This window comes from Acanthopagrus latus, chromosome 19 (genome assembly GCF_904848185.1).
Source record: "Acanthopagrus latus isolate v.2019 chromosome 19, fAcaLat1.1, whole genome shotgun sequence".
Lineage (NCBI taxonomy): Eukaryota > Metazoa > Chordata > Actinopteri > Spariformes > Sparidae > Acanthopagrus > Acanthopagrus latus.
The window spans coordinates 18,431,232-18,457,537 of NC_051057.1; the positions used below are offsets into that span (position 1 = coordinate 18,431,232).

The 26,306-nt window shown below is 39.6% G+C and overlaps 4 protein-coding genes across 10 annotated transcripts in view; all 4 read right to left on the bottom strand.

Annotated features, from left to right (window-relative positions):
* Positions 1–14: 14 nt before the first annotated feature.
* LOC119008308 (solute carrier family 22 member 13-like) lies at positions 15–6,990 on the bottom strand. 2 transcript variants are annotated; one of them, XM_037078418.1, is made up of 11 exons: positions 6,052–6,990; positions 5,707–5,964; positions 4,891–4,994; positions 4,244–4,398; positions 3,864–4,035; positions 3,646–3,766; positions 2,772–2,866; positions 2,402–2,616; positions 2,193–2,301; positions 1,902–2,096; positions 15–1,777 (listed from the first exon to the last, which is right to left on the bottom strand). In XM_037078418.1, the coding sequence occupies exons 1-11, from the start codon at positions 6,079–6,081 to the stop codon at positions 1,708–1,710; spliced, it is 1,524 nt and encodes a 507-aa protein (XP_036934313.1). In that variant the 5' UTR covers positions 6,082–6,990; the 3' UTR covers positions 15–1,707. The 2 variants fall into 2 exon arrangements, with proteins under 2 accessions (XP_036934313.1, XP_036934312.1); XM_037078417.1 differs by having other exon boundaries at positions 5,707–6,990.
* A 150-nt stretch (positions 6,991–7,140) lies between these two features.
* On the bottom strand, positions 7,141–12,098 carry LOC119008307 (solute carrier family 22 member 13-like). Of its 3 annotated transcripts, XM_037078413.1 has the most exons (11): positions 11,881–12,098; positions 11,209–11,466; positions 10,980–11,083; positions 10,417–10,571; positions 9,929–10,100; positions 9,685–9,805; positions 9,511–9,605; positions 9,099–9,313; positions 8,869–8,977; positions 8,119–8,313; positions 7,141–7,982 (listed from the first exon to the last, which is right to left on the bottom strand). In XM_037078413.1, the coding sequence occupies exons 1-11, from the start codon at positions 12,025–12,027 to the stop codon at positions 7,913–7,915; spliced, it is 1,641 nt and encodes a 546-aa protein (XP_036934308.1). In that variant the 5' UTR covers positions 12,028–12,098; the 3' UTR covers positions 7,141–7,912. The 3 variants fall into 3 exon arrangements, with proteins under 3 accessions (XP_036934308.1, XP_036934311.1, XP_036934309.1); XM_037078416.1 differs by lacking the exon at positions 9,511–9,605 and having other exon boundaries at positions 9,099–9,237; XM_037078414.1 differs by lacking the exon at positions 11,881–12,098 and having other exon boundaries at positions 11,209–11,847.
* A 775-nt stretch (positions 12,099–12,873) lies between these two features.
* Positions 12,874–18,603, bottom strand: LOC119008309 (solute carrier family 22 member 13-like). 2 transcript variants are annotated; one of them, XM_037078419.1, is made up of 10 exons: positions 17,718–18,533; positions 16,293–16,396; positions 16,010–16,164; positions 15,373–15,544; positions 15,152–15,272; positions 14,952–15,046; positions 14,650–14,864; positions 13,808–13,916; positions 13,530–13,724; positions 12,874–13,440 (listed from the first exon to the last, which is right to left on the bottom strand). In XM_037078419.1, the coding sequence occupies exons 1-10, from the start codon at positions 18,090–18,092 to the stop codon at positions 13,374–13,376; spliced, it is 1,608 nt and encodes a 535-aa protein (XP_036934314.1). In that variant the 5' UTR covers positions 18,093–18,533; the 3' UTR covers positions 12,874–13,373. The 2 variants fall into 2 exon arrangements, with proteins under 2 accessions (XP_036934314.1, XP_036934315.1); XM_037078420.1 differs by lacking the exon at positions 12,874–13,440 and having other exon boundaries at positions 13,584–13,724; positions 13,803–13,916; positions 17,718–18,603.
* A 3,581-nt stretch (positions 18,604–22,184) lies between these two features.
* oxsr1b (oxidative stress responsive kinase 1b) overlaps positions 22,185–26,306 on the bottom strand; it is a 42,198-nt gene continuing 38,076 nt past the window's right edge. For all 3 annotated transcript variants that reach the window (XM_037079082.1, XM_037079081.1, XM_037079083.1), the window contains 4 exons: positions 26,122–26,174; positions 25,903–25,971; positions 25,697–25,761; positions 22,185–24,752 (listed from right to left, as the gene is read on the bottom strand). In XM_037079082.1, the coding sequence (XP_036934977.1) occupies positions 24,678–24,752; positions 25,697–25,761; positions 25,903–25,971; positions 26,122–26,174 (262 nt within the window). In that variant the 3' untranslated portion in view covers positions 22,185–24,677. The remainder of the gene's footprint in view (positions 24,753–25,696; positions 25,762–25,902; positions 25,972–26,121; positions 26,175–26,306) is intronic.

Here is a 26,306-nt window from a genome sequence, read left to right on the forward strand (position 1 = left end):
GACGTAAATAAATGTTTGGAACAGAACAAGTTTTTATTTGAGAACCATTTGTGAATACATCAATTTCTACAATATTGGCAGTAATAAAGTGCACTAAAAAACAACTCAAACAACAATTTAAAATGAAATTAAAAAAACACTTTAAAATGTTGTAACCGTCATTACCCAAGAGTTTGATTACTTCATTGAAAAAATGTGGTTAAAAAAGCAAAGACTGTACTTGACACCATTTTATACCTGATAATAGATAAGGAACAAACTGAACTTTGAACTCTTGATTATAATTTAATTTCAAATTCCAGCTCTTGATTGAGTTGTTAAGCACTGTGTCCGTTCCTCTATAGATTCATTCACCAGTTTTCTAAAATCAAAAGCATAAAAAGCATTTTAATGTACAATTTTTATGCACAACCCACTCAACAAAGTTAATTTGATATTTATACTCAGCTCACTTCAGCTCAGTAGTGTGTTCTTGAAGTTGAACATTGAGGGTTTCAGGCAGTAGCCAACACAAACCCCCAGCAATTAAGGGGCAGATGCCATATATCAGCATGGGGATGCTGTAATGATAGACATCCAGGAGCTGGAAAAGGGGAGCGAGGAAGCCCGCCACACGAGCACATGCTGAGTTAAATCCAACACCATTCTGCCTGTAAGAAAGTACAATCACACTTATTGTTATGACTTGGTGATGAGTTAAATCACAGTTGGCAAATAATAGAGTAATTTAAGAGTATATAAACACACACTTTCCACTTTCCATCCTTGTTCACAGGGAGGATGAGATTTCTTTGTCTCTCATCAGTCAGGTTTGGCCCGCGCTCCAAGATCCAGTCAGTGTTGCAGTGATGATGAAAGCTAACAGCTGACCAATCGTGTTAAAAGCAGCAAAGATGCTGCAAATGCATAATGCAGCGACTAAATGTTACTGAAATAAATCAAACTCTTCAACCTCCTTTATGATCTGCCCAAAGTTGCTCATATTGACATATGGCTGAATGTTTAGTGCGTCATCATGAAAGTGCAGCATTCAGTATGTGCCAGCCCAGGTTATAAACAATAAGAAAGAATAAGTCTGTCACTGTAGTTGCATATATATGATCTTGGTAAGTAATCTTTAACCAACATTCATAAATACTTACCAAGCACACTTTTCTTTTTAGCTTCCGTATGTCCTAAACGTTCAACAAAGCAGTAACACAAGCTGTGAAATGTAGGTTAATGTAAGTAATATTAGCATAAATTACGATAAATTAAACAATGCATGCAAATCACATGTTGAAGCATTTGTGAATACATCAATTGAGAAGCAAAAGAGCGGCAGTCAATTTAATGAAAACAACCAACAACAACAACTCTATACAAAATATTAACTAACCACTTTGAAACATCCTGCTCTAGATCGGGTTCAAACATGTACAGTTGTACCACAGCCATAGCTACCGGCTGTAGAAGCATGCACAATATATGAAAAATAATGTGTTTTTTGACAAGCAGTATGAAAACCTAATGTTGACAGGCCACCAACCAACAAACACACGGATAAAAAAAGATAACCTCCTAGGCAACAGTAACTAGGTGGGGAGATAATTAAAGAAAGTTTAAATTATTTATTCTAAAGTTGGTTTAGCTTAATTGTAGTTAACATCTTTCAGACCAGATAATAAATTAGAAATTTAGAATTTCTGACGATGGTTTAATTATAAGTTACAGTTTGTGCTGTTCAAGGATTTCTTCAGAACTGTATCTGTTCCCCGTAGATCCATCCACTGGTTTCCTAAAATCAAAAATAGGGAAAAAAATAATAACAAAAAGTAAAAAGTACTTTTTTGCAATTATTTTCAATACATTGTATCAGTACAAGTGTACAATGCTTTTTTTCCCAGCATTTATGTGCTCACTTCAGCTCAGTGTGGTCTTGAAGTTCAACATTGAGGGTTTCAGGCAGAAGCAAACAGAAACCCCCAGCAACAACAGGGGCGATGCCATATATTAGCATGGGGATGGTGTAATGGTGGACCTCCAGGAGCCAGATTAGTGGAGAGACGACACCTCCCAAACGAGAACACATGGCATTTACACCTACACCATTGTGCCTGCAATGAAGGAGAATGGGCTCATATTAACACATATGAGTGGTACCAAGAATTTTATGTAATAATCATGAGCAGCAGCATAAAGAGCAACATTACCTTAAAATGGTTGGGTATAACTCTGCAGTATAAACGTATAGTGTGCTGAAAGAGGCAGTGGAAAAATATTTCCCCAGTGAGGCAATGATTGTGACCACCACTGGAAGATCTATGGAACACAAAGTACATGTCAGATACACACTTAACAAATTCCACCTTTGTAACACATTTTTTAAGAAAAAAAAACATGGCAAAGGTTTTGAGAGTACCTTTAGGGATGGCAAGGACCATGAGGCAAGCAACACCCCCAAAGAACAGAAAGCCTGCTTGAGTTATTTTCCTTCCAAAGTGCTGAATCAAAAACAAACAGCTCAAGATTGCAGGAATTTCGACAACTCCAAAGATGAACTGTGTGAGGTAGAGATTCAGGCCAAAACCACCAGTATTCAGGGTCAGTCCATAATATAGCAGACTTGTTGAAAACCTGGTCAGAGTTGAAGAGACCACATCAGTTAAGCTATGACTTAAAAATAGTATTATTGGGACAAATGTGCCATTGAATATAACACTATTATACTAGCGATTTACAGACAAAGAGAGAACAAGCATGATCAGTTAGATCAATTAAAGAAGACAAACCAGTTAAAGCCCATTATGAGGGTACGTTTTCTCAAATATGGTATTCGGAAGATGTCAAACATGTTTCTTTTTTCAGATGTATCCTCCATCTCCAACTGAATAGTAAAAAGGCAGAAAATGTACAGGTGTCATAGAGAGGTTTACTATACATTGACTCAAATGCCCAGTCCCAGTTCCTGCCCTTGGCCTCACCGCTTAGCCCTACCCCTCCGTTTTGCATGTTCACATCTAGGGGTAGGGTTTCCTGATTCCTTTTGGGATATAGGGGTTGGGTAAAGTGTTTTCAGATGCATAATTCAAACCCAGACTTATGATGAACAAGCCCCCAGGAAGAGTGCCATCTTTTGTTGTGGCCAAACTGTGTAATTACAATGTAACGTGATGCACTGGGGCCCAAAAATACTTGTAACAATACGCTTACACTGTGAAAGGCGTGGCTTTTAAACGTTGGATAAATATATTGAGCGTTACAAACCCCACAAAATCACTTGTTTGACTGGCATAATCTGAGCCATTTGTTCCAGTAATATTTGCCAATTCTAGAGGAGTTTAAATCATTTTAACTATGCAAGTTTGCATGGGTCACACAACACGCAAGATCCAGGTAATTTTAAAGCCAGGAAGTCAAGCCATTTGGGCTTCATGTGCAACTGAGCAGCTTTCATGGGAGTGAACAGAGCTCCTCGCCCAACACTGTATCCAGATTTGAATATGATGTCCGTGAGGTTGAAGGGTTGTCTCATTTCATAGGGGGAGATTTCAATCACTACCCCTTGTAACTCTGTTCAGAGGGTCAAGGGGTTCACTCGAAAAATGAGGGGTAGGGCTCCAATTTGAAGTGGGATTGGGCCAAAGTGTGTATGATGCAGTTAACCTCATTTAGCAGATCATCATGGACCATCCTCTCATTCACCCTGGCTGCCCTCCGAAGTTCCTTTATTGCTTTATCCTTCCTTCCATGGGTCATGAGCCAGCGAGCTGACTCTGGGAGAGACCTATCAGAACATTTAAAACCATTAAAACCAGAGATGTTACAACTTTCCTACAGTGTTTTTTGGCAAATAGCAACATATCAGTATATTTTATGCTGACCAGTAAAAGACTCCCAGGACAAGGATGAGGGGACTGAAGAGCACCATCTGCAGGATCCTCCAGTCGTTGATTAAATATGCAATACCACACAACAGCATCATTCCAACAGGAAAGAAAAAAATCATGATCTGTGCGCAAAGAGCAGCCTTAGAGGGATCAGTCCACTCCAATCCTGTATAACAGATTTGGATTACATAATCAATCAAAACAAGCCTGTTCAACTAAAGCCAGATTAGACAAAAAGTGTCAAGGTGCCCTTTTACATTCCCTCTGTCTGATCGGTAATGCTATCTATCTGTTAAATTATGTTAAAAAGTCCTATTTTTGGTACTTCTGCTGTATAAAACCTGTCTTTAGCCACAGATGAACAGTGTACCTACCCAACACGGTGGCATTCATCATGCAGACACCTGCTGAAGTCCCACAGAAAAATTTTAGGATCATATAGACATAGATGTTTGGTGAGAACGCAGCACCCACACCAAACAACAGTAAGTCAAAGAGGCAGAGAAGGGTTGCAAAGCGTCGCCCAAATCTACCAAGAAGAAAAAGCATGTTGTGTTGAAGGCTGCAGATTGAATCTACACATACAGTACATATTTATTGTTTATCATTCACTCTTTGCTTGTCATCGATGGGGTTATTTTTGCAGTAGATTTCCCTTTCAAGGTTTGTCCAGAGACATAATCTTTTGTTCTTCTAGGTGTGTTTTAGGGACAGAGAATGCAACATTATTGTCATCTTTGTTGATCAGTCTCTCTGTACTGTATGTTTATCCTTGTTATTTTGTTTTTCGACCAAGTCTTGCACTATTTTCCATTTTGTTAAATGGAAAAATTTAAGGTCTTGATTTCAAAGCTTTATATTTAGATTTTCTAGGGAGACCTCCCCTTCAGTTGGTTGTATCACCAAGTCTCATACATAACTAGTAATTAGCATAAAAGCTGCTGTGTAACCAAAATCTCCTCACAAAGAATGAGATCTATCAGTGACATTGGACAGGAGTGAGTGTATTATTGGCTCTTACCTGTCAGATATTGCCCCATACAACAGCGCTCCAACCAGACAACCTGCCATGTAGATGGACTGTGATGCCTCGACGAAACCACTGTTGTCACAAACCAGATCAAACTGAGAAGAGAAAATAAATATTAAGGGAGGAGAAAGGAAGGGCGGTTTTGGCTCAGGGGTAGAGCAAGCGTCTTGTTATATGAAGGTCACTGGTTTGATTCCCCTGGTCTGCATGTCGAAGTGTCCTTGGGCAAGACACTGAGACCCAAACTGCTCCTTATGAGCTGGTTGGCACCTTGCATGGCAGTCATGGCAGTATGAATTTCAGTAAGTCAAAAACGTCTGCTAAATGCCCTAAATGTAAATGTAAACTAGAAGGGGAAAGATCAGAGAAAGAATTGAGATCAGGGCCATGGCAAGGATTACCAGAATCAATACACACAACTAAAGGACTGTGTGAAAAAGAATTCGGACCTTTAGGGTCTAGAACAGGAGACTTCAGTTCCAATTTTCCGCAAGCGAAGGTCTGGAACATCATAATGTCTAACTCGAAATACAAATCAGTGACATCTACAGATTACTGAAGTAGCCTAGTAGTTGTATTGATGTCTTTATATAGTCAACAACTGACTGTTAAGTACATTTCTTTATTTATCCAATATTGTCAGTTTTCCCATTGAGCTGAAGTGATGTTAAATAAGTACTTAATTAATAAATACATCTGTACAAAAAACGTGTAATAATTATCAATATTTTATCAAGCCTAGGTCCTGGTCTTGATAGGATGGTGTCTGGATCTGGACATTGGACACTGAAGTTTTTCCTTTCTTACCTCTGTCACAATGCTGGAAGCACCTTCTGGTGCCTCGTAGTCCCATCCATCTATGCATCCAGTTGTACTGTTAATCCCACGTGCTTCAATGGTTTCCAAATCCAAATCCACAGGTGTGAACATTTTACAGCTTTCAAACGTTCCATCCTTGTTCACAGGGAGGGTGAGATTTCTTTGTCTCTCATCGGTCAGGTTAGGCCCAGGCTTCAAGATCCAGTCAGTGTTGCAGTGATGTGGGAAGCTCATGCCGGTAAACACCTGACCAATCAAGTCAAAAGAACTAAATATGCAAGGGATGCATAATGCAGCCACTAAACGTTTCTGAAACAAACCAAACTCTCCAACCTCCTTTAGGATCTGCCCGAAGTTGCTCATCTTGACAGGCGGCTGAATCTGCAGCGCTTTGATTGTTAAGGTCAGTGTTAGGTATTAATGAGCCCCATTCTGAATGTGATAATCTTGCTAGTTAATCTTTAACCAAAAGAGGCAATATTTTAACTCCTTCCTCTCCAGCCCATTACATTGTCACAGCTGGGTCTGATCATTCACTAACGACCATTATTATTTGGCGGGACTGTTCAGCGTTAAATCTTTAAGGGGTTGCAGATAAAAAAATGGTCTTCGAAAACACGTAGTCATATAGTTCAAAAAGGCTGAAGACAATACCTCAAAAGGAAACAAAACCCAACGACAGGTAGAGTCAGGTGCAGTTCTTGGATTTACTGTTGCAAAATACAGCAAATCAAGGATGATACGTGAACATGAACACTGAACCCTGAAGTAGAGAGCATCGCCTTATATCCACTGGAGAACTCCCTTACATGCCAGCCGTCCACTTTGTCTACATTCAACTTAACTTCTCTTAACATAATGGCATCAAAACACTGCACATGTGCAAAAATAAAATAAAACCAGCTGGGAACCAGCCCCAGCTGTCGCTGACTTGCAGTTGCTCTGCCCCTTTGCTATTTTTAACCATGCACATATCCTTTCCAGTTTACTCATGCACATTTTACAGAGTACAGAACGACCCAGAACAGTTGAACCAAATGCAAAAGCCAAAACACGAATGCGAGTCAAGTTTTTAAATATAGTAGTATTTGACCTGCCATTGTAAAGGTGCAAATTGTTTAGTTTTTTTTTAAAACTCTTTATTTCTTTATTGTAAACACATCTCTGATGTAGTGTGGTTTTGAACCTGTGTGCCATTTAGTTCCTAAAAGGTTGAAATTGTTGAGAGTTCCTGTGGGTGAAATTCCTCTAGATGGCGTTGTCAAACCTCCTACAAACACACTACTGTGATATGGTGGCAACAGTTAATTGACTTCATTTTGTACCGTAATCGCTGACAACAGCTCTAAATTTTAAGTTTCCACTCTGTTTAACTTTAAACAAAACAATGAAATGAGCAGTAATGCAGACAGCGACAATAACTGAGCTCTGGCAAATTTAACTTTGTTGATGTAGCACTTTTAACACAAAGCAATGACCTTCATAGTGCAGATAGACTGGACATATAAGACAATAAATTAAATCCTGTGTTCAACAGTATGTACTCAACAAACACCAGTACACATAGAGCTTCAAACAAAATGGCAATAAAGGTATAGTCAGACACGATCTTTCGGACTTTGTTGTCAGATCTGACAGTCGGCCAGGTGACGATCCCTGTTCTTATCAAGGATCTTTTGCAAACTTTGCTTTTACGTTTGCTGCTCTGTCTCTCTATGATATGACAGGTAAGCATGCACCCATCAGCCACAATATTAAAACCCCTTAAAGGTGAAGTGATCAACATTGATCATCTCGGTACAATCCAATGTTCTACTGGGAGACTTTGGAGCCTGGAATTCGTGGTGATGCCAATTTGACATGCAGCTCCCCGGCAAAACACCAAGTAGACCACTCCACCCAAATGTTAGTCACTTCACCTGCCAGTGGTTTTGATGTTGTTGCTAGTCGGTTGAGAACAGAAAATTAATCCATTCAACCTACGAAAAGAAGCATTTGGGTGAATAAAACAATTTCTAATAAACTTTCAGGTATGAAATGCATGAAAAACTAAAAAAATGGTAAAAATGACTCATCAGTTCTATTTCACATCTAAAACTGTGTTTAAAACTACATAAACTGTAGTCAACATCTTTGCAACCTGATGATAAAAAAGAGAAAAGAGAAACTGAACTTCTCAATATTTTAGATCAAATTACAGTTTGTCCTCTTCTGTAATTTCTTCAGGACTGAATCTGTCCGACGTTGGTCCATTCACTGCTTTTCTAAAATCAAAAACAAAAAAGTGTGTAAGTAAAGTATTATAAATTAAAACATGTACTTATTATGAACACAGTTTGTTGCTGTGCTTATCCCAGCAAGGATATTTTCTTCAAATATAGCATTTTATACTCAGCTTACTTCGGCTCAGTGTGGTCTTGAAGTTCGACATTGAGGGTTTCAGGCAGAAGAAAACAGAAACACCCAGCAGCAACGGGGATGATGCCATATAGGAGCATGGGGATGGCGTGATGGTAGACCTCCAGGAGTCGGATAAGTGGCGCTAGGATGCCCGCCATACGAGCACACATGGAGTTTACACCTACACCATTCTGCCTGCAAGAACATACGATGGACTCTTAAGAAACTGTATACTTACAGAAAGGATTTAGTTAACACTTTAGACTACTGCCCACAAATTACAGTGTAATCATTGTTTATATGAGAATACTTGCTGTATGCCTAATTTAAGGTTTTAGGATACTTAGACTGATGATCAGCCACAATCAGTAATCACTGTTAAAACACAGTTAGACTTTAAGCCATTAATCAAACCACAAACTCACTGTAGTCAATGAATGTCAGAAAATATGTACTTATAATACTGTAGCAGTTACCAGTGTTACTGTTTAGTCAATCTGTTCACATATAATGACATGTTATGACTTTTGGTATGTCATTAACATTGTCAAATGGTCGCAGTTTTGATTTTGGGACAAAAACAACTTGGTGAGGTCTAGGCACAAAAACGACTTGGATAAGTTTTACCTTCAAGCTGAAACAGACAAAAATATGTTAAGTGCAATGTTTAAAAGAGATCATTGTTTTAACAGTGATGATGTTTGCTTTTACATGATAATCATGTGCAGCAAGCATCAGGATTGACATTACCTTAAAATGGTTGGGTATAACTCTGCAGTGTAAATGTAGGCTGTGGTGAAAGAGGCAGGCGCAGCAAATTTTCCCAGTACAGCTATGGCTGTGACCACCACTGGAAGGTCTGTTGGGTAAATAATATTTATTCATCTGTCAGATAAATACCATACTATCATCACAGCTGTAATAAATGTTTTCTGATAAAAACAACAAAAAATAAAATAAGGGCAAAGTCTTGGAAATACCGTTTGGGATAGCAAGGATCACGAGGCAAGCAGCACCACCAAAGAACAGAAAGCCTGCTTGACATATTTTCCTTCCAAAGTGCTGCATCACAAACAAACAACTCAGCATTCCAGGAATTTCGATGAAACCAAAGATGAACTGTGTGAGATAGAGATTCAGGCCAAAACCTTCAGCATTCAGGCTCAGTCCGTAATATAGCAGACTTGTTGAAAACCTGATGACAGAGTTGGAGAAATGTGTTTAGTTTTCTGACTACTTATATAAAAATAGGATAACTGGGAAACTGTGAACTGTTAGAGCTGTTGCTACTACACGTCACTGCTAAAAATTATTGATGTATCTCATCTACTGTGATTCCCTGACTGAAAGAGACAGTGACATGAACATGTATTGCAATTAAACAGGACAAACCAGTTAAAGCCCATTATGAAGGTTCTTTTTCTCAAATACGGTATTCGGAGGACATCGAACATGTTTCTTTTTTCAGATGTACACTCCATCTCCAACTGAAAAAGTTAAAGGTCTGTTTCAGAAACGGTATAAACTTCGTAATGTTTTATTCAAAGCGAGTGTGATGCAGCTCACCTTTTCTAGCAGATCTTCTGGGACCATCCTCCCATTCATCCTGGCTGCCCTACGAAGCTCCTTTAGTGCCTCTTCCTTCCTGCCTTGGGTTATGAGCCAGCGAGCTGACTCTGGGAGAAACCTATTGAAACACAGGTTCGAATTCAGATGGTATGATTTTGAAGTTACAGTTATAGCTGTATTGTTTTTGGCAAATAGCCCCTCATGAACTTGTCAAAGTATTATGGTCTGATAGACTACTGACCAGTAAAAGAATCCCAGAACAAGGACAAGAGGGCTGGTGAGCACCAGCAGCAGGATCCTCCAGTTTGGGATCAAATATGCAACACCAGACAACAGCATCAGTCCGATGGCAAAAAATATGATGATGAGTGTCGTGCAAAGAGCAGCCTTAGAGGGATGAGTCCACTCCACTCCTGTATAACAAATATGGATTGTGTGAACATATTCACCTATTATGGTATACAGTACAATACTGCCAAACCCCATAGACTAATTCTCAGGCAGATTTATACTGCATGTCTAAAATGCCACCATTACTGCAGTGGCAGAGTTGAACTGAACCAGCTGCACTAACAGTGGAAACATGTTTGGGTTGATCAAAGAAAGATATTGCCCCCATCAATCAGTAACTTTTCATGTGCCCAACACCAGCCTCTCACTGGTCTTATTGTTGTACTTCTACTGCTGTGTACAGTCTGACTTTAGTCAACAGATGAACAGTGTACCTACCCATCACAGATGTGATCATTATAACGACACTTGCTGAAGTCCCACAGAAAAATTTTAGGACCATGTAAACATAGATGTTTGGTGAGAACGCAGCACCCACACCAAACGACAGTGTGACACTGAGGGCAAGTAGGATTGCAAAGCGTCGCCCAAACCTATAAAGAATGGAGAAAAATTATTTGTTTTGTGTTAAAGTGAACTCACACATCCTACTTATTATTCTCTTGTTGCTTCTCATACAGGGGTTTAGACTTAACAGTTGATTTCTCTCATATGGTTTATCCAGAGAAGTAAGTGTTATGTATTTAGGTGTTCTAGGAGGCAAGATGGTGCCATTGTTGGCTCATTGTTGATCCATCCCTCTTTATGCTCCTTCCCATAAATATATTTAGTGTCAAAGTCCTGCACCAATTTCCTTTTTGTTAAATAAAACACTTTGTCTTGTGTGTAACACAAAGAGTAATCAACATAGGAGCTACCTTAAAATCGAAGTCTCTTTAAGTCATACAAAGATTGACATCATGGATATTCAAGGTGGGAGTGCATGTGTTATCGGTCCCAACCTGTCTGCAAGTGCTCCATGCACCAGTGCTCCAACCATATAACCTGCCATGTAGATGGACTGTGATACTGCAATCAGACTACTCTTGTCACAAACCAGATCAAACTGAGGAGAAAAGGAAGGTGACAGGAGATCAGAAAGGAATCAATCAAAAAAAGAATCAAGAGCAAGCCCATAGGAAGCACTTACAGGATCAATACATAGAGCCCTTGTGGTGTTTTCTTGCTTACCTCTGTCACAATGCTGGAAGCACCATTAGGAGTCTCATAGTCCCATCCATCTATGCATCCAGTTGTACTGTTAATCCCACGTGCTTCAATGGTTTCCAAATCCAAATCCACAGGTGTGAACATTTTACAGCTTTCAAACGTTCCATCCTTGTTCACAGGGAGGGTGAGATTTCTTTGTCTCTCATCAGTCAGGTTAGGCCCAGGCTTCAAGATCCAGTCAGTGTTGCAGTGATGTGGGAAGCTCATGCCGGTAAACACCTGACCAATCACATCAAAACCACCAAAAATGCTTGGGAGGCATAATGCAGCCAGCAAACATTTCTGAAACAAGCCAAACTCCCCAACCTCCTTTAATATCTGCCCGAAGTTACTCATATTGACAGGCGGTTAAATTTGCAGCGCTTCGACTGTTAAGGTCAGTTTTAAGTATTAATGAGCCCCATGCTGAGTGCTATAATCTTGCTAATTAATCTTTAACCAAAAGAAGCAATATTTTAACTCCTTCCTCTCCAGCCCATTACATTGTCACAGCTGGATCTAATCATTCACTAACGACCATTATTATTGGGCGGGACTGTTCAGCGTTAAATCTTTATGGGGTTGTGGAAAAAAAAAAAAAAAAGGTCTTCCATAACCCTCAGTCATATAGTTCAAAAAGATTGAAGACAATACCTCAGAAGGAAATAAAACCCAACGCCAGGTAGACTCAGGTGCAGTTCTTGGATTTACTGTTGCAAAATACAGCAAACCGAGGCTGATACGTGAACGCGGACACTGAACCCTGGAGTAGAGAGCATCGCCTTGCCCGAAGTTGTTCATATTGACAGGTGGTTGAATATGCAGCGCTTCCCCATCAAAGTGTGGTCTGAGTTATGACTGCGCCCAGGTCTGTTTTCCAACAGTGTAGCACTGTCGATGTAAATATCTCACTTTAGCAATTAATCTTTAACCACAAACAATCTAAGAGTGTCATATGCCAATCATATTTTATTTGGCTTCATTGTTTTAGTCGGGAACAACAACAATAATTTATAACTTCCGCTAGTTGTAAAACTATAAAGAACACAATAAAATGAGCATTGATAAAAGCAAATGATATCTCAGCTCAGCTAAATTTGAATTTAATGAAATAGCAATTTGGTTAAAAACAACATTCCAACAATAAGCCTTTTATTGAGGAAAGAAATTAAACAATAAATAAAAATCACATGTTCAACAGTACGTACATTCAGCCAGCTAACATCTACACACATAAAGCTTCAAATGAACAGCAATAAAGATTAAGGCAGTCATGCCCTTTTGTACCCTATTTGGATCACCTGGTTTTACCTCAGCTGCTGTGTCTGTTCCTTATATGGATGCACATTATTTTATGTTGGGAATGGGAGTGGGTTTAATAAGCAGAACAATCTGTCCATCACACAAGCACCACACGAGCACACACTGAGTTTATACCTACACCATTCTGCCTGCAAAACTCACAGGACACTCATCAGGACTCATTCACTGATTGAGATGACTTCGGTAATAATTTCAAGGTAAATTCTTGGGTAAATATTTGGTACTCAGGCTTAAATATGTATCTGTGCTTGTGGCAGTTTAATTAAACGTCTATCACCACAATAAACGGCATTAAATGGAAAACAAAATACGTCACACTCAATGTATTTTATAACGGCAACAATCTTTAATCTTTCTTTTAGTGTTATTTTTTTTGCCACATGGAGCAAAACCCCATGGCGGAATCAATACGCACCTTACATGTGAATACACGTACATCCAATCAATCAATACTCAAGACAAATATCTTGCTTTTTCCGCGACTTTGTTTTCTAGCTAGTCGCTAACTTTACCTGTGCCAGCAACATTACAGTTGTGCAAATTTGCAGGTCAAACAGCTAAAAGTGAAAATGCCTGCTTAGTCACATCTTCCTTCATGCAGTACAGCTGACTTGCAGCATCTTAAATACATAGAGAGGAAATACATTCCATAAAAAGTCCAAATATACATATACATAATTTAATAAACTGTAAAAAAAAAAAAACCCAGTTCTCAAAGTTTATTACTTCTGTCGCGGTGAAACTATTTTCTAACAAAAATTCAGGCAGTGTTTTGCAGGCTTGGATTCATGTAAATGCATTCTTCTTCTTTAAAACATTATGAATTACATTTTTGTGCTCCTCCCTGAATTATTGGAGGACACCATCTCAGCATCCTTGTCGTCTGGATTCCTGAAATTAAAAACAAGAAGATTAATTCACAGAATTGCTTTGAATTGCTTGGAAGCGATCCCCTGTTGTGAAAGGGTTCGTCAACTCACGTGGGTTCAGCGTGGTCCTGGAGTTCAACATTGCGGGTCTCAGGCAACAGCAAACACAAACCCCCAGCAGCAATGGGGACGACGCCATATATGATCATGGGGATGGCGTAATGGTAGACGTCCAGGAGCCTGATTAGAGGAGCGAGGATGCCCGCCACACGAGCCATCGTGGAGTTTAGACCTACACCATTCTGCCTGCCAGTGTAGATAACGGTCTGATGAGCGATCATGTTATTATAATAATTTGATGTTTTCCCTCTGGACATTACCTACCTTACCTTAGAGTGGTAGGATACAGCTCTGCAGTGTAAACATAGACTGTGGAGAAACTGGCAGTGGCAGCAAATTTTCCCACTACAGCTATGACTGTAACCACGACAGGAAGGTCTGATGGATAAAAATACATTAAACACGTGTCAGGATGCAATGCATGTCTCAGTTGGATTATCTGTTTGGATTAATGGTTTCAGTAATCGTTAAATGAACCCTCACTTTGATCAATTTCTGATATAGAATGTAACATTTCTGCGAAACCACAGGTAAGTTGAAACTGGACGTCTCTTTGTGTTTCACCATAACGTTTGGGTCGTATTTTCTCTCTTCTGTCACAATACACTTGCGCTATGGTTTAGGTTCACCTGTTTTGGTCGCCACTATCATGGGTGGAGATGGTCCAGCCTCCCATGAACAATAGCTGGTTTTGGTTGCGGCAAGAAATGAATGGAAGGTCTCCCTGAAAAACGCTTGGTTTTGATGGAAACGTCTCCAAGGCCCCTTAAAAATATCCAGTAGTGGATATCCAGTCGACCATTTGGCAGCTGTGTTGGCTTGTAATAATGCCCGCAACTTCCCCTTCACCTCCCGCTAAGAAAGGTGGCTAACAAACAAATAATATGTACGCGATATGCCACATTTGGTTCAAATGTCTACCTTGGACATAACTGTGGTGTGCAGAAACATAAACTGCTGACACAATATCCTGGCGACTGTGCTGGACACCCCTACTTTGGATGTAGGAAGGCTCACAATGCAAATAATGGTAGTAAAGTAAAGTAGCAAATCAGGTAAAAGATGTGATCGAGACAGATAACAACTCCTCTTGTTATATACAATAAAGTACCTTTTGGAACAGCAAGAATCACAAGACAAGCACAGCCTCCGAACAGCAGGACCACTGCTTGACATATTTTCCTCCCAAAGATTTGAAGAAGAGGCAAACAGCCCAGACGTGCAGGTACTTCTACAACACCAAAGATGAACTGTGTGAGGTAGATATCCAGACCGAAGTTGCCAACATTCAGGCTCAGTCCGTAGTACATCAGACTTGTTCCAAACCTGTCAACAAGAGCGGAACAAATATCTTCAGTGCGGCTGTAAAGAGATTTTGCCGGAGATGTGGTCGAGGTTGTGATAAAAACTCACCAGATGTAGCTCATTATGAGAGCACGTTTCCTCAGATACGATATCCTGAAGATGTCCAGCATGGTTCCCCTTTTGGATGTTCCCTCCACCTCCAGCTAAACAATGTAGGTGACTTTTCTTTAGTTTGACAGTACATTTTATTTCAGAACTTAACTGTGTTTGATTTTACTTAAAGCCTAAATGTGTCTGATGCATTTGACCTTGTCGAGCAGTTCTTCAGGGACCTTCCTCCCGTTCACTTTAGCCGCCCTCCGGATCTCCTTTATGGCCACATCCTTTTTGCCCTGGGTGATGAGCCAGCGAGCTGACTCTGGAAGAATCCTGAATGAGACATAGATCATAAACTTGTACTCTTTTTTTAATTTATTTATTTTAAGGCTAAAATCAAGATGTAACATATCAAATTGGAGTTCCTGCTGACCAGTAGAAGCTTCCGATGAGAAGAACAAGTGGACTGAAGAGCACCAGCTGCAGGATCCTCCAGTCTTGGATGACATAGGCGACACCAGACAAAACCATCAGTCCAAGAGGGAAGAAGGAGTGGCAGATAATGGTGCAGAGGGCAAATTTGGAGGAGTCACTCCACTCTCCACCTTCAAAACAATGACACAGAGAGAAATGTCATAATTTATGCCTGTGCTGCACTTAGATCTACTCATTTTAGTTCCAGTGTGTAGGGTTTAGTGGCATCGAGTGATGAGGATGCAGGCTGCAACCAAATAAACACACCTCGTCTCACTCTCACCAATGTGAGATCCAACGTTGGCAGCTTGCAACTTGTTAGCCATCGACGTGGAACTTGTGAAACTGAGACGCTTAGTATTGATTATAAAGGAAACTATCAAGTAGAATTGTGTTTTCTTTTCCCTCCCAATCTGGGGCTGCAAAAAGACAATAAATCACACCGCCTTAAAACAAAAGGCTTTGTTCTTTGAAAATTAAAATGAGAGTCAGTTGGTAATGGGTTTAATGCAATAACAGGGAAAGAATGATATGTAGATGGTCCAGAAAACCAAAGTTTCAAATTCAGGAGTTTCAGTCAACAACATTTCACCCACCTATCACAAATGCATTCGCAATAATGCCTGACACGGAGATCCCGCTTGAAAATTTGAGAGCGATGTAAACATAGATGTTGGGTGAGAAAGCAGAGCTGACCCCAAACACCAGCATGAGGATGAGTGAGAGCAGCACCACAAAGCGACGACCGAGCCTACGAAAGGGGGAGATGAGCTGTTAAATATGAAAAATGTACGTTATTTCAGATGGAAAGATTTAAATTGCGCGGTTTAGAATCACCAGCATCATGTTAATGGAGTTAGGATGGGAGCATATGTCTACCTGTCAGCCATCGGCCCCAACACCATCGCTCCAACCAGAAGACCGGCCATGTAGATGGACTGAGATGCTTCAATCAGACTGCTTCTGTCACACACCAGGTCAAACTGGTAACAAGGAGGGAAACTTTATAAACTAGAACTGCAGGCGGTGGAGAGGCATAACTGTTCTGCTGCTGAGGCTGTACTCAACAAATACAGTATGTACAACTTTAAAAGTACAAAGTGCTGCAGAGGATGCTACAGAAGCCCTGAGTGGTCAGTAGGGAAAAGCTCAAATGCTTGGATGATGTGATGCCGCTGAGTTCCTGGTTGCAAATAGTTGAAATGTAGGGAATCTGACAAATTGCTGCCAATAAGCTTCTTCCCAAATCACAACAGATCAGAAACTCAGAAGATGATGGATAGTGAAAAACTGGATGGACGGTATACGCTAACATGCTTGATAAACCATTAGCTAACGTAGCACTCACCCACTTCCTAGCTACATTACCAGAATGAATTCACGCCTTTCCTGTAAGACCATCAAATGCTAATCTAAGCTGCTGTCTGACAGAAGCTAATGGGTTATTGGACTAATGGGCCTTGAAAAATATGGCTTGATGTCCCCCAGTTTTTACCATCTATTGTCTTTCCAGTTGCTGATGCATGAGGAAGCGGTCAACGCCTAAATCTCTGTAGCTGCCAAGCTAAAAGCATTAGCACACACCTTGTTTGGAGTAGTACAGATGTTTTGCCAGCTAAATGACTTAGCTTAGCAGCTAAAGTGAAGCTTGGAACTTCGAAAAGGGTGTCAATAAAGTCTTTTCAAATAAATGTGGATCTCTGGGCTTTCAGAGACTTCATTGCAGCTGCTAAGCTAACAGCGTTAGCTCACGATGCCTCTGGAGTGGGTACCTCAGCTCGACCACAAATCAAGAGTTCAAATACTGTCTTTGCAATGTGGGCCTTTTTATATTTATTTGTTTTATTGATTGTTTGTTTGTATGCTAATTTCAGGTTGTCTTTGTTGGGTTTTTTTTGGTCTACACAACTTGAGGCTAAGCAGATAGTGGCTTTGGATGAACTTGTCCTTTAACCTTCACACTAGAACCTGAAATGTCAGTCCATAGATAACCAAAGAGGCAGGGTCATCAGAGATGGAACTTAATTAATGACAAAAGCGGGTTTGCAGAGGTTTGCATATCCAAGGGTCAAAGTTCAGATTTTGTTCAAACATTAGCCTCCAAGCAGGCTTCTTGATGAGGAGTTTGACATTTGTTGGCAGAGGGCAAATAACAGCTAACTTGCTGTAACCAGTAACAACAACCTCGTGTTTGTCTGAACAATAACACAAAATAACTTTGAATAAATAGCAAGAAGTAAGAAATACATTTAGTGGAACAGTTAGGTGTGTTGCTCTTTGGGGGTACAAATAAGCTTCTCTTACCTGTGTTAAAATACTGGAAGCACCTTTGGGTGCCTCAAAATCTGATCCATTTATGCATCCAGTTGTTGTGTTAATCCCATACGCCTCAATGGTTTCCAGATCCAAATCCACAGGTGTGAACATTTTACAGCTTTCAAACTTTCCATCCTTGTTCACGGGCAGGGTGAGATTTCTTTGCCTCTCACCTGTCAGGTTGGGCCCACGTTCCAAGATCCAGTCAGTGTTGCAGTGATGTGGGAAGCTCATCCCTGTAAACACCTGACCAATCACGTCAAAGGCTACAAACATGCTGGGGAAGCATAATGCAGCCACCAAACGTTTCTGAAACCAACCAAACTCCCCGATCTCCTTCAGAATCTCTCCGAAGTTGCTCATATTGACATCCGATTTTCTGCTCTGAATGAGAGGGACAGTCCAGCTGCTGCCAGGGGAACTTGACTCTTGTCCTGCAGGTTAATATTTAAACTGACAATGACAGCACGTTCATGCTGCTGCCACATTTATAACAAACACTCTGCACAGGCATTTAAATGTGACTTGTCCGGACACCTCAGGCTGAAGCTGACGTGTAGCTGTGGGTGCGCAAAGGCCTCATTACAATAGGTAGTTTACTCAAGTTGGGGGGTAATCAAAGACTTATCTCTCCAAAGCCTGAGCTGGAGCGAACATTAAGCCTCAAGCTCCTCTCTGATTGGCCACAAACAAGAGGAGCCAGAAATCCTCCACATACGGTGTCCCTGAATTACAAAATTCACAATTCCTCAAATACATTTCAGATAGAAAACACAAAATAGAAAAAGTCCTGGCTGCACTGTACTTTCAACAGCAAAGGTACCAGAACCAGGCAAATAATGGTCATTTTAGCAGAAGCTACATCCCAGAGTGCTTCATGTCTCATGTTTGTTAAGAGTACACAGTAAAAAGTCGTCAGTCAGAGATGTGAGCAAACACAATGGAAAAAACAGCTGAGCCTACCTTCAGTTAATGTGATGTGAGCGAGGCTGTCAACATCCACCCAGAAAGAACAGCAGGAGTCGATCTTTACTGGTTTCATTGGTTTCAGAAGAAATTGCACTTCAGGGCCACAATATCAACCAGCTGATGGCATGTGATGAGTTGTCGATAATGAAGTCTCATGAAATACAGGAAGGGTATGGTAAGTTAAATACGTTTGTCATCCATCAGTTGATAAAATGTTTTTTTCTCCTTCTTTTGCTGAGATCAACATTCAAACCCAGAACATTAATATTTACAATATCAATGTAATATTACAAACTCAAAAATATTCATTGTTTCCAAACCTGAATAAACAAGCTGTTCTCAGAGGAAAATAAGCCCCCCAGAATACTGTTTGAAGCTGGAGAAGGTGGCAGGGTCCGCCAAATATAATCAACATAAAACAGTATGAAACTTTGTTGTCCTATAAGGTCAGTTTGTTTATTCAGTCATGAAAACAGAGAGAGTTTATCCATGTAGTTTGTTTAGTCATAAAACAATTCAGCCCATGAAGATGTTTCTCTTCCCCAAAACTACGTAATGTACCTTTAAACTTAATTTCATTAAAGCAGCCTCGATACATTTTTTTCTCAACCAGCTTATTCGACTCTGTGCAAACAGTTTGTGTCATTTCACATAAGCGAATTCTGCCTTTCTTAATTACTCTGACAGGTTTGTAGTTGGCGGATGCTCAGTTAGAACACAATGATGTCACACTTCCATGCACCAATCAGGCACTTAGTTGGTCTGCGAGCGATCGACTCTTAGCAAACTCCACCCATGCAGTCCAAAAGATGCAGATTTTTTAAGACTTCTAACTTTTTGGGGGCTTTGAACAAATCTAGATCAATTTATGTGTCACGGGTTGAGTCGTACTTCCCCTGACACATAAATTGAAAGCTCTTGCTCTGAAAGTAACCCTTGGTGATGTCATCTGGGTGAGATTCTCAAAAGTCATAATGGAAAACCTGCGTTACAAACTGAAGACAAACAGTAGAGATTAAAATACATGTGCATTTATAAGATGTAAAGGGACTAAAAGGGAGAATATCGGAATATCAGTTCTGCTTCACTTATTTTGACCATTTTTGACAGATTCTGCCTCGTTAAAGTCCCTCAGCATTATGAAAGTGCCACACTAAACGGCTGGAGTGCTGCGTTGATGTTGGGAAATCAGACGACGACATAACTTGCTTCGAGCGAAAAGGGGTCGTAAAGAGATAATTGTAATCACGCACCTAAAAGATAGTGAGGCCAACAAACCTGAGTGCAGCGAGAGCAAACCGACTATAAAATAAGGATTAACACACAGACCACAGAGTGTAAATATAGTTATATAAAGTCGAAAATACAACGTACCTAAACAGGCACGTGCAGAGGGAGGGTGGAGCACCTGCCCCTTTGACCCTCATGTCCAAAGTCCCCTAGTTTATGGTGTTTGGTTCAGTTTACTATGTTTCTTTGTGTCACATAACCTCATAGTACATAACACTGACACTAGCACTTTACAGTGAGGTAAACAAAAATGTAAGTAGTTCCTAATTAAAGAGTGAGGAATTAATCCAGATGACTGGTCATTGAATCGTTAATGAATAACTCCTGAAGCTGTTGCCCATATAGATCATCAAGTTACTGGATAACAGACTGGGGCCAAAAACACGTAATTAATAATTAAGTCATTGGTAATTAATGAGTCGTTACCAGTTTGTGCCACTAGTTCTTAGTTAATGAACAACAATGAACAAGTGGTCAGTATGTCACTTCACAAATAATCATCTGTTGCCTAGTAACTCATCATTATCTACTATAAAGTCCTTGAATCTTAGAATCTTATTATTTATTATTACAAATGAATGATTTATTGATTATCAGTATGTCGTGTACTTTATTTCAAAGTGTTATCGTTTCAACATTGGTCACATTTGTCACATTCTTGCCTTTCACATGGTCACACAAACAGTCAAACTGCTGTTAACATAAATACTGAATTACTTTATGCAGTTACAGCACTAGAAATCATTAATAAAGGGCAGATTTTGGATCAACACAGTGGAGCAAACTAGTGGATATTTGTAAAACATGAAATGTCCCTGTGTGGTACACCATGCTCTGAAATTTCTCCTGCCTTTATATCTTTTGCCAATCCCATATCTGAGTAACAGCGTTACATATTGACCATTTTAAATCATGCATCAGTAAGTTGTCGTAAGTGGTCGTAGCTGCAGTGGCTTCGTTGAATTATAGGAAAATCGTTCTCCAGTTGCTTTGCTAGTTGGGAGAACAGAATCACATCAATAAAATGTGTTCCTTCGTGTTGTAATTAACTTCATTTGCAATCTCAAAGGAGCAATTTGGAAGATATGGCCAAAAGTTTAATTTGAAAAATGGACTAAAATTATCAACACCTTGTCTACACTTTCAGCTGGAAAACATACACCAGCTTCTAGTTTATTAAATTAATACAATAAACTCTCGGACCGCCAACTGGGCCATGAGTTAATTAGCTAACAGTAGCTAGCTACAACCAAGGATAGCTAGCAAAGTGTGGCAGTTGTTGGATACTCTAGTGATTTGCTGTGTTTTGGCGATACCTCCAAATTGTGGCCATATTTTAAAAATGATGCATTTAATGACAAACAAAAGCATCAAATAAATACACTGAAGAAGCTGAAACCAACAAATGTTTGAAATTTTTGTTTGAAAAATGGCTGACATGAACGATCAATCATCAGAACAGTATGCACTTCGTATTTTTCTGATCAACCAATCGCTGCAGTTCTAGTTCCCCCTCCAAACTTTTGCCCTCCGCCCCTCGATAAGTCTCTGCACGGCCCTGCCACTCGAGTCGCTCTAGGCGCAAACACAGGTGACTCATTCTGACGACATCATTAAATTTCCATACCTCAAAATGAGAAGTAATGGTACGGCACACAAAGAAACAGATAGCGCTGGGAGGTGGCTGATATGCTCATTCTTTATTGATTAAAAATAATCAAGAGAAACATGCTTTCAACTCCCAAAAAAAATAGAGCAAATGTAAGAATGAAAAAAAAAACAAAAACTGAAAACAGGTGGAAAATTCAAATATATTACAGCCTTGATGAGTTATTGCCAGGACAAAAAGTTTATTTTTTTATTTTTGTTTTTTTGCCTGTCATCTTGTTCAGTTGCTACAGCTTTGTTAAGACTATACGTAAGCCGGACAGAAGGAGACTGCTGGAGAGATGATGAGAAACAAAGCCACAAAGATCTTCAACCTCGTCGGAAACACGGCTCAATCTACGCAACACACGCACACACACCGACACACACACACACACACACCTCTCAGGGCTCACACACACACCTATCCTGTCCTCGTCTGCCGTCAGCTGCAGACTTAAAGCAGGAGAATGGCACAAAATACTGCAGTTTGAGAGTAACGGAGGGTTGCTGACTTCGTCGCACCCCCTTTTTCAGGAGAACACAGGGTCGACACACCTGTATATCTTTATTTCACGCGTCTTCACGTGTAACAAGAACTACATTTCAAAAGACACTGAAAATCTGAATCAAAACCTTATGTCAGAAAAAAAAGAAAATACACTTGGTCGTTTTCAATTTAAGGCTAGCGTAAAATTCAACATGTTTTAAAGTCAAAATACAAAGATTTCCTCGTTACATTTTATCCGCAAGCAAAAAAAAAGTTCATTCTTTTTTTTCATTCAATATGGCATCTTAGGACATTATCACGTCACCAAATTAAACAGTAAAACCTTTGCTGGCGTTTTTTTTCCAGATCTACACACATTAGCCGCTGCCTCGTCGTCTGCCAGACGCACATTCAGTATAAAAACATCCAGAGTGTGTTCGAAAAGGATGAGACATCGAAATCCAAAATCACATTTCTAATCGTTCCAAAAATGTCTACAATCATCGCTGGCTGTTTCCAAAAGGATGTAAAAAAAAAAAAATCTTCATCATAGCCGTTTAAAAAAAAAAGATGTTATAAAGCAGCTGTATGACTTCAGTTGTTGCTTAAAGTAAGTGCTGTAAACGGCCTCCAAGATGCATTTTTATTTTTTATTTTTTAAAGAGTTGGAGACAAATTGAATCAAATGAGATTTAAGGTGGACAGGTGTCAGGGCTGCTGTGACTCCCTAGTAAAATATATTCTAAATTCATGAAGGCAAAACAGAAGAGAGAAAAGCGCAATGAGTCAAGGTAAATGAGCGTCATACACGACATACAGTCACACAGTATGTCCTGCAGAATGAGAGAATTCAAAAGCTAAATTTGCAGTGTCGTTGTCTTCCTTCACGCAGCGCTACAACTCACAATCCTGTCATAGGACAGAAAAAAAAAAGGCCAAGAGTGAAACACCCAGTATAAAAACAAATCAAAAGCCAAATGTCATTATTTACATACTAGAGGTTAAATCAAGTACTTATGTTTCATCCACATAACAAAAAAAAATGCACTTAAGTCTTCTTTTTTTTTGTATCCTTTAAGTATTTGAGAAACTGATTCAAAACATTCCAAACAGACACAAAACTAAATACCCACAGACAGACGCATCTGCTCATACATCACATGTGGTTTCAGCCGCTTGTCAAACTTTCTTACTTTGACAAATTCCAACGTATCGGTACTATTAACCCTCTGATTTCATGCTACATCAGTTTTCTTTTTTTACACCGTGGCAACTCAAAGGCAAGAATGAAGGGAGAGTGAGTATCATCTCGCACACTGAAGTGTAGTCATTTAAAAAACTAGTTGATTAAATCGGCTCACGCTTATCTGTTTCCTTCCTTATAATGCTGGTTGTGTCAATGCTTAGAGCGGCAATATGTGATTTTTTTTTTAAAAAGTACCCAAAATCAATGAGAGAATGTGAACAAATGACAGCTCTGACATTATATTCATGTATTGTGTTGTAGAGACATTTACTGAAGTCAGCATGCTAACCAGCTAGCCCTTAAACGGTGCCAGCAGAAAGGTCTTTTGTTCCCCTGGTCCTCTTGCTCTTAAGTCCAAATCGCTAGCTGCACGGCTCACTGAGCTAACAAGCTAAAGGCTGCTACAGTTAGCACTAATTAGCAGTTACTCTGGTGATATGCATTTGTTTTGGGGTATGGATTTGACAGGTGGCCAATTCTTACGTGTTGCACCTCTAAAAAAGGATAACACGGAAAGAAAGAATCTAAATATTTGTTATTCATTTCTTAAGATTTGCGCCTCCAGTGTGAACGAACGGGCCCAAGACTGAGCGCCACAGACAGTGAAGGGGTGACAGAAAGTAGTGCTCGTTTTGGTCTTTTCATGGCGATTTGTTGACGATAATAAAGATCATTGATGTTGGGAGTGTTCGCATCCTAAAAATTTGTCGTGTCAAGGTTTGATGGGGAGAAAATATTTCATACATCCTCTGAAAACTAAGTTAAAAAAAAGTCTCAAACAGGCAACTGAAACCACATTTGTGCATTTCAGACAACATAATGCTCCATATGGTAACAGGGGGGACTTCCCCAAAAACGTGCATTCAGTAGTTCTGATGAATATAAGGCATTGTTACACTTATCAGGATTCAAGGGAGTTAGTTCAGATTGTGCAAATGCATCACATATTAGAGAGAAATAACAGAATAACAGAATGAGGGAGACCGGAATGAGAAATGAAAACTGTTTGTTGTAGATACTTGCATCCTTCTACATATATGCTGTAAACTTTTTTTTTCTGTTTTGAGTGATTCTTATCCCGTACGCTCTGATACTTCAGCCGAACCACCCAATTCAACGAGAGGCGTCTTCGTTTAATCCTATGGGTGACAAAACGGTACTGTTTTCTTTGGCAGTAGTGGTTTCTTTACAGCCATAGAAAGGAAAAGAAAAAAAATGCATTAAACTATTTTTTTTTTTGTTTTTTTTGTTTTTTTTTAATTTTCACATTTTTTAGGCAAGTCACGGTCCCAGGTAGAACAACAGTTTAACTAATGCTGAGCTGAGCAAAGCCCATCAACTTGACGTCGTCTGGTATTTCAGATCCCTCAATTCCAGAAGCCTGTGAACCAAAAAAAAAAAAAAGAGGGAAGACGAAAAAAGAAGTGAGCAGTGACATATCAGGTGTCTAGTGAACAATTACCAGGCTTCCATCCAAGTGGTGCCAATTTTTGACCAACTTTTTGGAAAAGTGGCGGGAGAGTCTGAATATAAGAGGTTGGTTTGTCGACAGAATAGAAGGTAGTGGGCACCAACATATCTAGTCTCTTAAAGAAGTATTTCTTCACTGGGATGATGACCCTTGATGATATTTATTAAATTGGAGCTTCATGACTAGAGAAAACAGACAAAAAAAGAGTAGTAGTGTGGGATTCACTTTTGACTCAAAAGTTGGAAATCCTGCATCAACGAAAAGCGGGGGTTTTACCTTGTTCATTTACTCAAACTACCAAAACTGTAGTGATACAAAGCTGGTTAAAAATCATAAACGTTCCCAATTAGGTAGAGCCGAAGCTTCTGTGTAAGTTTTAAGGTTCCAGTACGGAGGATTTAGTGGCCTCTAGTGGTGGGATTGCAGATTGCAGATTAAAAAAAAAAACAGGTAGATGTAAACGATGTAACGTTTTTGTGCATGTAGTTAACTGTTTTTATAACAATTTGTGAATCTGTTTAGGATGGAGGTTATTGAACCATCAGGCATTATAATGTGTTATTATAATGGTTATTTTTCAAGAGATAGAGTCAGCCTCATTTTAGCAGAAATCAGAACAACTCATTCAGACATTTTTTCTCTGCTCCACTGCCTCCCTAATCTTGCGTGACCGGGGCTGAACAGTTAATCATGAATAAATGTTCCTCACTTACAGATCTGGCAAAACAAAGATTCCAAAATTCTGCCTTTTTTCATTTACAGTCAATAAAAACACAACCTGAATAAAAAGGATATCAGATTTCTTAAATAAAAAAAGCTACTCTTGTTGCTCCAGAGGAAGGTGCAGCACTCACCAGTTTGAAAGTGACATTTTTATTGGCTTGAGGCTCGTCTACTATTTTCTGCAAATTTGCAGCAACTGAAAAGAGAGACAACGTTTCAGTCCGGTGAGAGGAAATAAGAAATATGTATGTGCGTGTATAGAAAGAGGGGAAATAAATCATACTGTGATGAGAGGCAGAGGAATGTGTTTCTTTTTTTTCTTTTTTAATTCACTGACCTATTACTAAGTCCCTCCCGTCCACCAGGCCTGCTGACACAAGCTCCTGGGACACTCCGTCTGCTGTGTCTAAAAAACATAAGAAGATGAACAGGTTCAATCAAAGTTTAACCACACAAGATTCTGTCAGTTTCACTTACTGATTACCTGAAATGGGACACCATGAAACTGAGGTGTATCTTTGATTGGTACAGTCATTTAATATAAAACTTCTCTTACCTCTCCCTGGCATAAATTCAAAACGGATGTCGTTTAGCTCCTTCTTTGAATTTCTGAGGCGATAAAAGAAAAGACAGACCACACCGAAAAGGTTATCGTCTGTCGGTCAGTAAAAATGAAAGACTGACATTTAAATGCATGCTAAAAAAGAAGATGTCAGGTAAATATAAACAGGCTGGTTTACT